Consider the following 16,137-nt stretch of genomic DNA (forward strand, 5'->3'; position numbering starts at 1 on the left):
AGCGCACTCATGTTTTTGGCCAGCGGTATACGGGGCCACAAGGATCCCTCTTTCGCCAATGCTCCGCCTCGTCTCCACGGGGTTCGTGCAAATTAGCCGCCGATTAACGCCCACGAAACACGACAAGCAAAACGCGTCGTATACGCACGTACATAACACAGCTTGGAAAGCTCGCCGCCTGTTGCAACGGCGAAATTCCTTTCTCCCGCGCTTGCTGTTTAGTACAGGTGCCCCCGCAACACTTACTGGACAGATTCCTTCCTTGGAGCGGCGGCACCGAAGCCACTCCTTAGAACCTATTTGATTACCTCCTGGAATCGATCGACGCGACCGTTAAAGTGCGCAAAAACGCAGGCGTCCTCTCGTGCGGGCTGCCCACTATACTGCCCCGGGAATGTATGGGCGTTGGCGAATAGGTTCTCGGTGTCCGCGCACGGCTACCGTGCTTCGTGACGATTTGACTAATTACCGGCTTCTGAAAACCGGTCTCGGCTTGCAAAGACGGCGACGCCGCGCCCACGTCGCCACCGGGCAAGCTTTTATTGAAACAATCCCGTCGAAATTCTTCTGGGAATCAACTGCCGATCGCGAGGCTGACGCTGCACCTCAATTTCACAATTGATTGCGGGATTGCGGGAAGTGAAAGGCAGATATTATTATGGAGTGCTAGTGGCTTCTGTGTCTAAGTGCTGTGCTTGTCCCAGTGGCGTTTGCACATGTAACCAGTAAAAGACATCTTAGCCCCATCCAAAGGAGATGATGGGGCACATCCCATGCGGATTTACTGTACAAGCGGTGAACAACATTTGCCAAAAAGAAGATGCTGGAAGTGGAGCAAATGAGGTGGCGTAGGAAAAGTAACAGACCATAGAAAATTGCGAGAGACGTAGGAAAACTTGTACACGACAATGAAGGAGGCGTTGGTATTCGTTGTAAAAGCGGCAGTTGTTGATGATGACTTTTAAGGCAATGATGATTATGAATCGAATGGTCTGAGTCTTTACTTGAGCTGTTCGATTCCTCAGTTACGACACTAAAATACCTGTATCATGATCTGTAAAACTCGTCTAATACGAGGCATTACGTTGATTAGTTTTCTGTAAAACGAAATTTGCCCCTTCGACAGACCTGATATTGCGCGTGTATTGAACGTGGACGCATTTCTCACTGAAGGAAATTTAAAAACACGAGAAAAAAGTTGCATTCAGGAGTAATGGATAGTGAACTGTGCAAGGCAACAAACGATAGTGATAGAAGAGAGGAAGACACGGAGCGTCATTCTGGGTCTTTTTGCGAGCTGGTATCTTGGCGACGATTGAGGTGGCATTCAACAGCATGTCGGGAAGAAACGTTTCGGAGTTGTTTCGGAGTTGTTTCGGAAAAGTCGTAAAATTTCGGACCATCGCCGCACCCTGTTCTAAGTTCGCAGTGTTGTGTATGCGATTACACTGAGGACGTGAAGACTAAAACAGTGAACGCACTGCCCACTGAGCCACCAAGTGGGAGTACTCGAGTGAATTGAATGAACGAGTGGTGTGGGTCCGTATGCGTGTGTCAAAAAGGTCAGCAACGACCGCTTTTGAGGCTTGCCGTTTCATCTCGAAGGAGTACATGGGCCGAAAGCATCTGCGGTTGACGAGGCAACTATTTCACATTGACTCCCACGCGTAAACATCACTGACGCAGGTATGTCAAAACAAATTCTTGCATTACTTTGCTTAGAGAAATTCAACGTAAAGTTCACCTCTTAGCTGTCTCAAGGAGTTCAGGGAAAACAATTAAATTAGTTGTTCGCATGTACAGTCTAGTCCACTTATAACAATATCCAAGTGCCATGGAAATCACATCGTTATAACCGATAATTGTTATCAGCAGGTTGCGAAATAAAAAGATGGAACAGAGCTCAAAACATTTTATTCGCACGCCAGCAAGGCCATACTACTAATAATTTGCGGAAAAGAAGCTACATTTGGTCATCTTTGTTTGCCGCGTGTGAAGCTAGCGCAAATCTTTTCCAAGAGCATCTATAGGTGCTTCAACTAGCTGATGTAAATGTGCTTGGCGTAAACAAAGTCCCCGAGGGACTGTGTCACGCATTGGGCCTCCTACGAAGACACTGCCTGAGTAGGCTGCGCAACCGCGTCATTAGAGTCATCACTGTTGCCCTTTTTGTGCACAATATAACCGGATTCAATCGTTATATCCGATGTCGTGGCCCTGGAGCATTGTAATAAGCGGTTTATTTTACCATAGAAAGAATAAAAAAGTTGACGGTGCCATAGCTGTTCATCGTTATATCCGATATATTGTTATAAACGGTATCGTTATAAGTGGACTTGACTGTATACTTAAGCCCTGCGGAGTTTGGAGAGGCCTACTGTTGTCGTAACAGCGGACAAGGAGCGATTTAGCACACGCTTACTAATCTTCCTCTTTTCGCCTCGCAACATCATGCCATTTATCCTTTATTCCACCAGTTCAAGGGCGAACCTCCGACGTATAGAAAGTTTCTGAAAAGTGAAAATTTGACACACGCGTGAAATCCAGCCGTGTGGAGGAAAAGCTGCACAGATTTCTCAGACCACTTCGCAGTTGAAGCAAAGTTCGTCCTGGTCGAATGTCTCTTTATCCTCCGTACAATTTCGCGGTGATGTATGCCACCGAAAGCTCTAGTAACCAACAAGCCCTCGACCAAGCATTTGCCACATACAAGCCCGGTGGATTCTTTCACTGCTGCGTCATTAAGCCGTCGCATACTCGCGCGCTCACAAGCGCTTTTTCTGTCGCGTGCTTGAGCCAAACACGCATCGACGGGGCAGTCGAGGAGAGGCTGCTGGTGGCGGCGGAATGTGGACGTGGGAAGCCGGCACGCCGCCGTCGTGTCCGACGAGCTACGACGGAGGAGGCGTGCGAGGTGCCCGCCTCCCCGCGAGGCTTCGTGATCGATGCGTCCAGCGGCTCGGCGGCGAACGCTTGCGAGGCTGGGCCGCTCACGCCTCGGAGGCGCCGGTCGCGGCTGCGGCAGGGCGAGACACGCCGCTTAATCACGGGGCCCTGCGCTGGCCAGCCTCCGCGCACCTGCCCGCTCTCATCCCCGAAACCCTCGCCCTTCATTTGCCCCTCTTCGCCATTAAATGTCTGCTGGAGAGAAATCAGTGTCACCCCGTGGGGACCTGCTCGCTACCGGGTCTCGGTGTAGATCATTGCGTTTACTTTGAGAGAGACCAGAAAGACAACGTAAAGTGAACTTCAGTTGGGAAAACGTCCCTGGCCATCTCCACTAACGTGAAACCTGGGGAAGGGCGAAGCATGCAGTGTATAAGTGTATTGTTGGCGTCTTGGTGTTTTTGCCGACGGAGATGAAACAATTGGGGGTAGAGGTATATAGCTTCGCTGTAAAGGTCTCGTGCCTTTGAAGCATGAATCGCTATAGCGCGAGGCGTAAACGAGCGTCCCGGTGTTTTTTAGTACGCGTTACGTTCTAGCAAGAGGCGTAAACGAGTTTCCCTGTGTTTTGGGTACCGTGACTACACGAGATGACGCTTACGACGCCGACATGAGACGCCAGCAGCCCCAGCCTCTAAGGGGCTTCGCCCCTAAAAGACTACAGAACAGGGAACTTGCTTCCTTATAAGTGATACTTTATAAAAAGTGAGGCTGATTTTTTCTATGCACTGCTCTTTGGGACCATGAAACACCTCACATAAAGCGAGATTTCTACTAAAGCGATTACATTAAATGAGGGTTTAGTGTGTCAGTTTGGTTCATTCGATAGATTGTGAGAGATTTATACTAAGACGATTACGTTAAATGAGGGTTTAGTGTGTCACTTTGGTTCGTTCGATAGATAGTGAGATCATGACTTCGATCGGATGAACTATGTTATAACGAAAACAGATGAAACAGTGACAATGTGCATCAGCCATATGGTTACACCGTTGAAGGGGTGCACTGCAACGGTATAATCATGTGGCTGGTGCATCCTTACGGGGAATTTTCGCTGTCTATAACACCCTTACACCCCACCGTAAAAACGTAAGAAAATTCACCATTTTACACGACGTTCGGTCCTTTTTAACCCCGTTTATAAGGGTGCGTTTCTTGTGTTTTTCGCGAAGGTGTAAGGGCGTTTGTTCTATAGAGTGAAAATTGCCCTTAATGGTGTAAATAAGTTCGCAGTGTACCCCTCGTTCCGTTTTATTGTGCAGCTTGCATGCTAGCTTCGAGCTAACACCTGTGGTCCCTATTAAGTAGGCGAAAGTATTGGAGACCACACACAGAGGGGGTAAGAATTTTAGTGCAAGCAGAATTATTTTAGCAGCAGATTTTAGACTGTAGCGTCCGCACTGTAAACTGATTTACACCCTTTTTGTCTACAACTAACACCTTTCCACCCTATCAGAAAAAAAAAACACCATCTGAAAAGGTGTAATTAACGATAAAACACCCTTTAAAAAGGGTGTATTATTGTGCTTTGGCTAGGGTGATGTAAGGGTGTTATAAACGGCAAAACACCCTTAAATGAGGTCTTCCTTTGTTTTTTTGCTAAGATGTACAGGTGTTAGTTATAGACAGTGATTTACACCCTTAAAGATGTGAATCACCTTGCACAGCGCCGATAGTGGCTCCTGCACTGCTCTTCCAGTGTCCATTGCTCCCACCGCGATGCCAATGCCATAACATAGCAAATAGTTATATACTGTGGATACAGAACGCACTTAGAATGCAAATGAGCTATTTGTCGGTTTTTGGTCTATCTCAGATGAAGACATGGCACTTCTGATAGAACTTCACTCAGCGAGTCCTAGTTGGACGATCCACGCGAGGACACGTGTGCGTCTAACAGAAAACAATTATAATTTCTTGTGATCACGGAAGGCAACCTGTTCCCTAAAAAAAGCAGCGCTGACAGTTTGCGCCGTTTTACTTTATTCGATGTACCCAGCTGGTTGCAAGTTTGACAGCCAGCGAATTCCAGTCGGCAGATTAACCTAACCTTCCCGCTATCCGTAGAGTCTCATTCCAATTCGCCCATTTAGTCAATGCGCTGTAAGTCGTACGGGTGGGCCAAATATGTGTCAAGAATTCGTTTTTTCCGTACATAGCCGCGGTCATACGCGTCAATCCTGGGCGAGCGAGGCGCTGACGCGTCTACCGTGGTCGCACAACCGAGCTAGCAATTCCTTCCTAGAAAGAATCATACCCGATCGCCGAGGTCGATAAATACGTGTTGAACTCGCCGTGGAGCTTTCCAAAAGCTGAACACATGGCAATGACCACGGCACCATTTATCCCCTTCACCCCAAAGCTGACGAGAGCCCATTCCCGTGCGAATAAATTTATGCGTTAGGTTCCCACTGTTGTGACTCCAGCGTGATATTCATTTAAGTCACAAAAGTGTACGATTGGTAAGAAATGGCTACTGTAATGTAGTCAAAGGACAGTAGTTTTTCAACAGCGAAGCTGTTGCAGCTTGACCTTGGTCCGGTTGCGTTGTCAAAAAAAAAAAAAACAGAAAAACTGCACCACCTGTAAAGGGTGCACCACCGCAGATAGGGATTATGACAGTGAAGCCGGCTTTTTCGCCTGCTCGAGTGTAAGCACAGGGGGAATACGTGTATGCGCACCCATTACTATACCATTTTAAAGGTGATAGTCTTTCTTGTGTTACTAAACTGCAAGAAAAAAAAATGGTGCAGCTTGCAGTAGAGGTGCAAGGCAGGAGAATCAGCGGAGCTGGCGGTCGACCTAGCTTATCCCCCCTTGGTATCCGCTGTCAGGGTGGGGGACCGACCTGAACGGGTTTGTAAATACCGGCTAAACTTGGCCTCACCCCTAAACACCAGTGTTGCCATCGCTGGGCATCAGACATCCGCTAAAAAGCAATGAGAAATCCGCCAGATTCCGCTAGATTCTAAAACATATCCGCAAAATTTCCCGCTAGGGCCTATTTTTTAAAAATAACAGTGCAATTTCGTATGATAAACACCGTTATCATTCTTAAAAGCTTCCCAAAACTACGAGAGCTGAAATAATATATAAAAGAGTTTTCCAAGGAGTCTAACAGAACACTTCAGGTTTCAGTGCTGCGGTGGTCGTCATTGGTCAACCTCGTCACAGAAGAGGCTAAAAGTTATAAATGTTCACACTGATGAAAAAAAAAATAGAACTCACAGGTCAACGAAAAACGCATCGAGGTCTTCGTCGCCGCTGTCGTCGTTTGACGCCATCTCCACAGGCCCGCTGGTACTTGTTGAGGGAGACCAGAAAGGTGACTTGGTTGCACATACGTTGCAGATGTCTCGATTGCACTAACAACTGCTGCGGAAAGTTCGCAATCAAAACAACTTTTCTGGTGTCACTTCAGTCCCGCTCTTACGACGAGGATGGCGTTTGTTGTTTCAGGCTTCGGCTTGTTCCTCATCTTGGATTTTACTATGTTAAGCTGACTAAACCTCATCTCTACTTCGGCATTTGAATACGGCAGCACGAGCATCGACATGGCGAATCCGGCCAGCTCGGCGAACGGGTTTTCGCCGCAGGCGTCCTTATAGGAGTATAGGAGTGAATTTCACACCAGAACGACTGCGTGAACGATATTTGCTTCCAGTCCAGGAAGATATTTTGCTCCACTGGTTTTGAATTTTTTCGATTGTCTCAGAGCCGTTTTGAAACCTCACGGATTTGTTTGTCTGAGATAGGCGAAGCAAGTGAACAGGAGCCCTCCTAACCTCTGAAGTTAAGCAATTTCTGCATTTTAGAGGACACGAAAATGGTTTCTTGCAGGGCGATTTTGAATCGGTGCACTGCGTGAGGTATCCGCCAGAAATTCGCTATGTATGAAAATGGCCCGTCAAAAAATCCACTAGCCGCTAGACTAATTTTTTCCCCGTCAGAATAAAATGAAATCCGCCAGATTTAGCGGAAAATCCGCTAAATTGGCATCCCTGCTAAACACTTGGCCTAGCCTAGCAAAAACTTAGCAAAATTGGAAGAAGCTAGGTCGACCCCAGCTCCGCTGTTTCTCTCTAGCCTTGCATCGCTAGTGAAAGCTGTGCCAATTTTTCGAAGTCGTATAACGGGGTAACCTCTTGTTGTCGAAATAAAACAAGCCTGTGTCGAAAATAAAATAAAAGCGTTATACAGACGACCAAATCCGTTGCTTAACTTTGCTATCCTTCCCTGTTTTAGTTTCATTTCATGTTCCTTTTTCTCAGGCAGATAAGTTTATTTCGTACGTTTCGGTCGCGGAAGAAGGGGTTTGAGTATATAAACGTGCCGGTGAAGAAGCTGTGGTATTCTGTAGTGCTGCTTTAGCCTTTTCTATAAGCTGCACAGAATTCCTGTGCAGATAGTATATTCTATCATGACTCCAACGTGTAAAATATGGAGGCTATGTGAGCTCATCGTCATCGGTGAATTGTGTTGGGCGCAAGTGCCAATTAAACAAACCAGCCGGAACCCCGCCACTACGTTGTCTGCACACGCTGCGCTATTCCGAAAAAAGGGAGGGGTGGGTGGTTGTGAAGAAAATAAAAAATTTATTCAAAATAGAGCGCCACCTAATCCTAGATGGCCATGAACTTGCATCAACAGGAACCTGTCAGCTGCCAAGCTGCGAGTCGACAATATAAGTCATCACTGCGTCACGACGACTCCGCCAAACAGTTTCACTGACATCCCTGATTCCCGTCAGGAAGGGGAGGGGGCGTTTTCTTTCTTTCTTCGTAGCCACTGAAATATTTCTTTGTAATAACTCCAAAAATAACGAAAATGCGGCATAAAAGAACGCAGTCCGGTCTCTGAGCAAGCCTAATGAGCGAACAAATTTTGATATAACCATCCTATGCGGCGTAGTAATAGGTTCACAGTTCGCAGATACAATACTGTAGTTAATATGCCCGAACGCAGTGCGAAGGCCGTCCTGAGCTAGCCATCTGCAAGGGCCTCCAGCTGCCTATCCTCCGACTCGTCTTGCAACTCCCGGCCGCATCTTTTCCGCGTGTCGCAACAGGACCGTTCCGTCGTCGCAGCGTCGACTGTGTATACAAAGTTTTCTCCCTCGGTCGTGTGCGCGTATTTATACACGCTCGGGCCCAGAGCAAGGACGCGCGGCTGCCGCGATCGAAGCAGGGAGCGGGTTCTTCGTCAGGCTCGGAGCGGATTAGAGGCGGCTTATATCCCCAACGCGGGATGCCTCGAGTGCGCGGCGGACGCGGCATGCGAAGCAGGCGGCGGCATACACGCTTGACTTCTCGCGCTGTCCGTGTAATCCGACGTCACGAGTGGTTGGCCACGCCGGAGCGTTGGGCGAAGGGCGGCAGGAGCGGCTAGCATCGTCGGATGAGCGCCGCCGCCGCCGACTTGCCCCGCTCGCGCAACTTTCCACCTGGACGACGCATCCGCGTCGGCCGGATCACGATGCGATGCGCATCGCCTGTCCCTTTCAATCGGATCGCGACGACGGCCGGAATATTGGCGCCGCCGCCGCCGCCGTCAGCCCTGCTCGGCGTCGGTGCCTTTACTGTGGTCGGTGTTCCTTAAGTGTTCTTCCAGTGACGTCCGTCGTGTGTCGTTTCGCTGCGTGAAGCCTCAAACTTCCCTCGATATGCGTGTTATTAATGTGCGCGACACACGTACAGCACATACTCTGCACGCAAGTAAATATGATCTCAAGATGCGGTGACAAGACAAAAGAATGTACAGGCAGATGTGTTTTACACCCGGCCTCTTCAAAGTCGGCTTCGCCACTACACGTGCCGGCACATCGCTAGGAAAACACGCAGGCATTTTCAAGGGCTATGTGAACAGTCTGATACCAAAGAATCACGCACTGTGGCATCTAATTTAATACCTCCACAATACCCGAGGTATCCCAATATAACGCTATATACTGAACCTCTTGGAGGTCGGCTTCACCATTATACCCAAATGGTTTACTGCTTGGAAACATTTTTTAGAGGACATATAAGAGGCGTAGTATCAATGGGTACCTTCATAGACCCTGTGATCCCTTCGGAGTATTCTACGTCGAGCCCCTTTAAGTTCAGCTTCACTACAATATGCAAATGCTTTGCTGTGAAAACTTTTTTAGGAGCAACATATCGAAGCATAAAGGCCGTAGCGCTTTTCATTAGTATGAACATTTTGGTATGCGGCGAAGGAGTGACACACCGAGCTTTAAAAACGGGCCAACGGACTTCCTTGTTGAGATGTTCAATTCTGTTTCCTAATGAACAGTTCTTGTATAGTAAGTTCATTACTGGTATAGGGGCCACGAGGAGAAGAGGGGGGCGGGTTTTAATTGTGCGACGTATCCGCTGCTCGGGCGGGCTACTTGAAGCGAGATGACTACAGATTTGCGAATATTTCTCATGTCGGCAGCACGTTGGAACAGATTCTGTATGGCTTATCAATCATTCAGAGCTCAAAACAGAGCTCACAGATGGGTGGCAACAATTTATGATTTGTACTATACATAGCAAGTAGTTACTGGGGGCGCATGCGATCTTTCAGCCGCTGCTATTTCAATGTACTTATTATGACATCGTGGTTCATCTCCAATGCTTGGAGTAGCCAGCTCCTTTTTAAGTTGGAGCTAAACTCTCCAATAAATCTCTCTCTCTCTCTCTCTCTCTCTCTCTCTCTCTCTCTCTCTCTCTCTCTCTCTCTCTCTCTCTCTCTCTCTCTCTCTCTCTCTGGGGGCTTTTTGAGGTGCTGCTGAAGGAATGTAATTCACGACCTTTCCTATCCCTTGTTCCGATGCCCCTCAGCGAGCCGGGAAGCCGCGTTCGCGCACGCCGTGGCGGCGGCCGGCGTGGTGCACGCCGTGTCGCGGGCCTGCCGCGACGGGCAGCTGGGCAGCTGCGGATGCTCTAGCGAGCTGCGGCCGGACAACCTGCGGCGGGACTGGATCTGGGGCGGCTGCGGCGACAACGTGGCCTACGGCTACCGCTTCACCGAGGGCTTCGTGGACGTGCGCGAGCGGGAGCAGAACCACCCGAGGGCCTCGCCCGCCCAGGGCCGCAAGCTCATGAACCTGCACAACAACGAGGCCGGACGAAGGGTGCGTACGTGCGCGTCTATGCGGTACTCCTTCCTGTCCTGCTCCTCGTACCCACAGGCTGCGCAAAAAGATTTCTTCCTACTGTGCCTGTCGAGTGTGATAGTATTACGTGTGACAGACTAAACAAGATTCCTAGATATGTTTAGCGCAAAAACCAAAGACGATGCACAAGAAAGGAGACACGGCAAGCAGTAGCGCTTGTCCTGTCTCATTCTTTGTTTATCATCTTTGGTTTTTGCGCTAAACATGTTTAGGAATCATGAACCAGCTAGCCCCCCAACAAGTTTTGTTAGGCTAAACAAGAGATAGCAGTGCGAAGGGTTGTCAAAGACTTGCGAAGACGCACAGGACATGCCCTATCGTCAACCTTACGCGCGGTTATGTCTTGCTTAGCCGAGTGGTGAATTGTCCAACGACATATTCGTCTGCAATTCGGTGGACCATCGCGGTATCGGGATGCCTACTTGTTATTCGTAAACTGCGGTGCCCTCTTCACAGAATATTTCCGCTCACACCTGTCATTTGTCTTTGGACGCAGCCTGACCATCGAGCCCTTCTGCGGAAAAGTGCTCTCCTGGTGCTTAACGTTAAGCCCCTAAGCGCGTGAATTCGGGTGCACGCGAGACAGTTTCTGCTGAAATACTTTGGTGCAGGTTAAGAACAGCAATAGGCCATCTAGTGTATCACTCCTCCGTAGCGATGGACCCGGATGTCAACACGCGCGCGCGTTTTGAAACGAGATTGCGCTCACTGCATAACACCATTTTCCTTTCCACACCTAGTCTTTTTGCAGTAGCTGCAAGACTTTAAAAGCATATTAAGTGCGAGAAATTACGGAAACGACTCGGGTCACGTTCAAAATCCTCGCAGTAAGGCACTACTTGCGCCGCGAGGAGTAACAGCCGACTGCGGTGATGAGGCGCCGGGGCAACTTCCGTTGCCCTTCTTAAGTGTCCCCGAGTGTTGTCGCCTAGCGAAGTGTTACATACAATAAGACGAACACACACCGCAATTGTGTATTGGACAATGCTTTATACGAAATCCGTGTCTGTACTTGAATACTGAAGCCAAGGGAGAATGATGGCAATTATAATGAGAAGGCACGCTAAGGCAAAAGGATTACGATATTAGAGAGTTTTAGCATAGCGGGTACCGTCCGCTACGCTAAGGTTAGCGGGTAGCGGGGCCCGACTGGGGAGAGCAAATTCGTTACGGTGGGGTGGATTAGTTCCGCGCGGCTTGCCTTCGCCATGCCCACTCCTTCCCTCCGCTGAGGGGCAACCTCCTCGCACTGCCCGCGCGCGCATGCGCAGTAAGCCCTGCTAACCAGCCGCCGTAGCGTGAGCCTCCGCTAGCCGCCAGGCTAAAACTCTCTATTGAGAGCACACATTCGGCCATTGGACACTAACGGTTTGGCATTCATTCCCGACGGTGGCGGCCGCTTTTCTGATGGAGGCAAAAAGCGCCCGTGTGTTAGAAATTTCGGCGCACGTTAAAGATCCCCAGGTGGCCAGAATTATACCAGGGAAACCCTCCATTACGGCGTGCCTCATCGTCTGTGAAGCGTCGGCGCGTTAAACCCCACAATCAATCAATCAACGCTTTCGCATTCACTACATCACAAAAAGTGCTGCAGTGTTCTCGTAACTGTGCTTTTTTTTTTATGCCGATTCCTCCGGAAACGTAGAGTATAGTTAAAACAGTGTTTGACTATGTTTCTCGGGGTGAACCATTTACCTTCTGAAGCAATGAAGACGGTTGAATTTCGATACAAGGGCACGGTTAATATAAAATTAGTTGGTGCACGTTACAAGATATCCTAGGTGAATGAGGAGCAAGTCTAGAGAATTGAATTGAATTGAATTGAATTGTTTATTATTCCAAACGGTGAGAAATACATACAAATTAGTATACAGACAAGGGTCCCATAGTCAACAGACTGCAACGGGACCCTTGATTAATTATTACAAAATGAAGAATACAAAGAAAGCAGCAAAATCAAAAAAGAACAGTAACTAAACGCAGTGAACACAGCTTAGGCAGCGCTAAAGTAGAGTAAGAAAAAGTGACGAAACCGGTTAAACAAAAATGCAAAAAAATACACGTTGCATATTGCTAGCACAATACTCATTCAAACAAAGAAAAAAGGTAAAAAGGTTGACAAGAAAAAAACACATTAAGTATACACTTGCATTACAACTACAATCAAGCTGAACTAAAAAAACTTGTGCAGCGAAAGAAGGTGCGGGTATTATACGGAATTCCGAAAGAAATACGACCTGTCAATATTTCGCCGTTCGTTTGCCGCGGAAAGTTCGCGCGGGGACACACGCACGCATGCTCGTACTCACACACGCACGGACGGACGGACGGGGAAACAGACAGACAGACAGACAGACAGACAGACAGACAGACAGACGGACGGACGGACGGACGGGGAGACAGACAGACAGACAGACGGACGGACGGACGGACGGACGGACGGACGGGGAGACATACAGACAGACAGACAGACAGACAGACAGACACCACGACGTTTATGGCTCACTTCGGCCACAATACTCGTCTCTATGTGTACAAACGAGTCATCAATCAGATCGGCCAGATCTGCCAATCAACGTCGACCTGGAGGCGACGGAGAAAACGTTTAAGGGTTTCAATGGCGTGAATCTTCACGAGTTGGAAGAACAGCGCTCATGCATGCATACTATGCATACATACACGCTCGTGCCAATGTCTGCCCTCTCTCCCTCCCAGTTTCCTCTCTCCCTCACGGAGCAGGTGACAGACATAAGTGCATGCGAGGCCGGCCGCGCTGTTTCTTTGCTGCGAGTGCCTTCCCGTGAGTTCAACGACTCCGAGGGGGGCGTCTAGGTTCTCGCCCTTGCAAGTACGGGCCCGGCGAAGGGCCAAAGGGGGGCTGGCGGAGAACAGGGTGCTGGAAACGGAGAACGAAGCGGCCGCCGAGGACTCTGCAGCCGCACACCGTCGTGATTCATAGCGGCACAAAACTGACGCTTCGGAGGCATGCGTTGTAGTTCTTCCATCCGCGCCGCTGCGCTGTGAACCGGCTCTCTCTCTTTTTTTTTTTTTTTATTTGTCGTCTTCTCGTGGCGACTGCACCGGGGTATATATACAACCTCGTGGCCCGCATATCTGCATAACAACGCTAGAAGCTGAGTCTGTGCTGTGCTGTACCGGTGTCCCGTGGCTTCTCTCCCTCCACCTCCTCACACTCTCTGTGGCCACGTCGGATGTGCATTCCCCCTTCTTGCGCCGACGACAGTCTGTGAAACCTGAAATACGACCATGTGCCGAGCCTGGGATAAACGGACGCCCACTTCCTCATGCATACGCGACCATTGTCGTAATGGGGGGCCGACCCCATGCGCGGCCGTGGAATACTCTACGCCGCTGCTCGGGTGTCTTGGAATCTGGTAACGCGCCGTTGTGCCGGAATCAAGCTTGTCCGATGAGTAAGTGGCGCTGACCAGTGGCGGCAGCGCCAGGTGCGAGATGCTAATTTCGGGGAGTTTCGTCTTTGTCGTCACATTTGCGTGAAGCTTCCTTCATACTTGCGAATGCTTTCGGAGTGGAGGTCTGTGGAATTAAACAACAACAACAACAACAACAAAAAAGAGCTCGAGCAGCGTGATTAGAAGCCTGTGTGCCCTGTAGTAGATGGATGATGTTTAATTTACACACTCCCGAGGGCCTTGAAAGTGTGCCAAAAGATAAAACCCAGTTGCTTTGTCGGGATACTTTTCCAGCTTCCCCTTGTCTTTTGGTAGATGCATCGCTATCACGGCTATGAGCGCGAAAAACTCCAAAAAATTAGCATAGTAGTACACATTAGGCACACCCTTTGTCAAGAATTTCTGGGATAATCTTAAGCCTTTTCTACCACAAAAAAGTCAAAGAATAAGGTTTACCTTGAAATGTGACAAAATATTTTATGACAGTAAGAATGAAACGAGTTTTTTTTAGGTTACCTTCATAAGACGTTTCAGCTTCGCTCGGGACATAAGCTTGTACAGTGAATTTTTTGCAGCATGCGCTCTTTGGGCTTGGCCTAGAAAATTTTGACAAAGACTGTACGTCCGCACCCTAACTGGATAAACTTTTTTATCAAGATTCACGTGGTGTGTATCGAGGGGTAAGTCATGCATGGGGATATAAGTAACAAAGGTTAAACTACTTAAATATATTACAATGCGTAAGTTTGCGCGTTAAACGCGGCGCGCATGCGCTGTTGATGTGCGTTGAAGCATACCTCGACAACCTTGAAATTTCTTGGAGATGAAATATACCGGATGCAAGAACAGCGCCCCGTTCGTTCCAACTCGAAAGCGAAAATGCCGGTCGTCGAATAATTAGATTTTTTTTCTTTCAGTTTCTGGAAATGAAGCCAGCATTTATTTGCAATTTTCTCGCTCCACTACAAAGCACTAGACTGAAAACGTGCGCAGCATTTTAAATAACGTGAAATACGACGAGGCTGCACTCGTAATCAACATTTTGCGTGTGAAAGAGATGAGTAAAGCCTTCTTATTGAAATCAGGGCGCTGGCACTAGGGTACCTAGCTTGGCCAAGTAATTTAGCTCTTCCTATTAATTTCACGTCTAAACTAAGTTTCCTCGTACGCCCTTTGATTATATTCTCTACGGTTTTGTTGACCTCGTGATTGTCTCCTCCTTGCTTTCTTTTTGCCGGCGTTATTATCGACTCTTGCCACAGACGGCATGCTAATTCGCGAGTGGCATACCTAGAGCCGTGCTTCAAGAATATGGGCATTCATTTTGTTTCGGAGTGTGCATATGTCATGGAAATACATTACAATGCGTTCAGTTGACTTCAGATTCTCCCCACAGCATTCGTAGCCTGGCATCCTTGCTGGACATTCGCTTGCGAAGCTACTATCCTGGTGGGTAACGGAAGCGGCAAGTGTCGATAAGCTGACGTCTTGGTCAACCCTCATAAGAACCCCGAAGATATGTAAACGACCATTGTATGTTAAAAGAAGGGTTTTCAATTATATTGTTTCGGTTTCCACCATCGACGTACAACCTTACCGAAGAAAAGTAGAGGATTGAATGATATTTGCTGTGGTGCGTGCCCACAAGGTTCGGCAATGAATCGGTACACATGAAAATCTTCATTCCAAACTAGGCATACAAAAAGGATTAAAAAGAGGTAGAAAGTTAGAGGCAAAGCGACCACTACGAAGTCCAGAAAACAAACCTGAAACGCCTAACTTAACAGATTTTTAACGACTCCGGACGTACTGCCTTTGACTACTCACTAATGGCAATGTATTTTAGATATCTCAGATTTCGTAGTCTACTTGTGATAACTTCATCATATTGACTTACGGGACAAACGCCGTTATTCTTTTTCGTAGGTTTCGCGGTGCGTAACCCCTCAAAAACACACAGAACAGGTTTTTCGAACACCAGAGTGCCCTTCTCTGCCGGCCTCTCATTCGTACTTTAGGCAGGGCCGTAACGATGGCAATTCCAAATTCCCCTTCCCTCTCTCTAATGCTCCCCCTCCCTTCGCCCCCTCCATACCTACGACGGTGCATCGAAACGAAACCTCGCATGAGTGACCATGTGCATGGCAACCTGAATATCGAGCACAATCCTCCCCTTCGTCCCGCGCTTCCCTATCGCCACAGGGTAGCTGAATAGAGGAAGTAAACAGTGGAAGAGAAGGGCCTCCGCCAGTATACTGCACGTGATATTCGCCACTCATGTAAGCCCCCCTCCCCCCCTTCGTTTTTAAAGTCGAATATAAGAACAAAAGCAAAAGGCTGTCTCTTCGCGGCGTATGCATGTGCACGCCATGCGCGGGGTGCCCAGAGGGCTCTCGATGCGTGCGTGGCACGTTAATGAACCGTTGTCAGCGGGCCATCGCGGAGAGGGTTCGGACGGAGCCCCGCCACTCAACCGGGGTCGAGAGGAGAGCGGCTGCCTAGCAGCAGCAGCGAAGCGCGTTGTCGGGCGCAGGTGAACGCAGCGCGCTCGCCCAAACGAGCGCCGTGTCGCACGCCACGATCTCGATACTCCGA

At 48.7% G+C, this 16,137-nt stretch overlaps 1 protein-coding gene across 3 annotated transcripts in view; it reads left to right on the forward strand.

Annotated features, from left to right (window-relative positions):
• LOC144152971 (protein Wnt-5b-like) overlaps positions 1–16,137 on the forward strand; it is a 571,698-nt gene that overhangs the window by 543,494 nt on the left and 12,067 nt on the right. For all 3 annotated transcript variants that reach the window (XM_077684575.1, XM_077684576.1, XM_077684574.1), the window contains one exon: positions 9,774–10,066. In XM_077684575.1, coding sequence (XP_077540701.1) covers positions 9,774–10,066 — 293 coding nt within the window. The remainder of the gene's footprint in view (positions 1–9,773; positions 10,067–16,137) is intronic.

Source organism: Haemaphysalis longicornis, unplaced genomic scaffold (assembly GCF_048455015.1).
Source record: "Haemaphysalis longicornis isolate Haplotype H1 unplaced genomic scaffold, Haemaphysalis longicornis Haplotype H1 scaffold_9, whole genome shotgun sequence".
Classification (NCBI taxonomy): Eukaryota; Metazoa; Arthropoda; class Arachnida; order Ixodida; family Ixodidae; genus Haemaphysalis; species Haemaphysalis longicornis.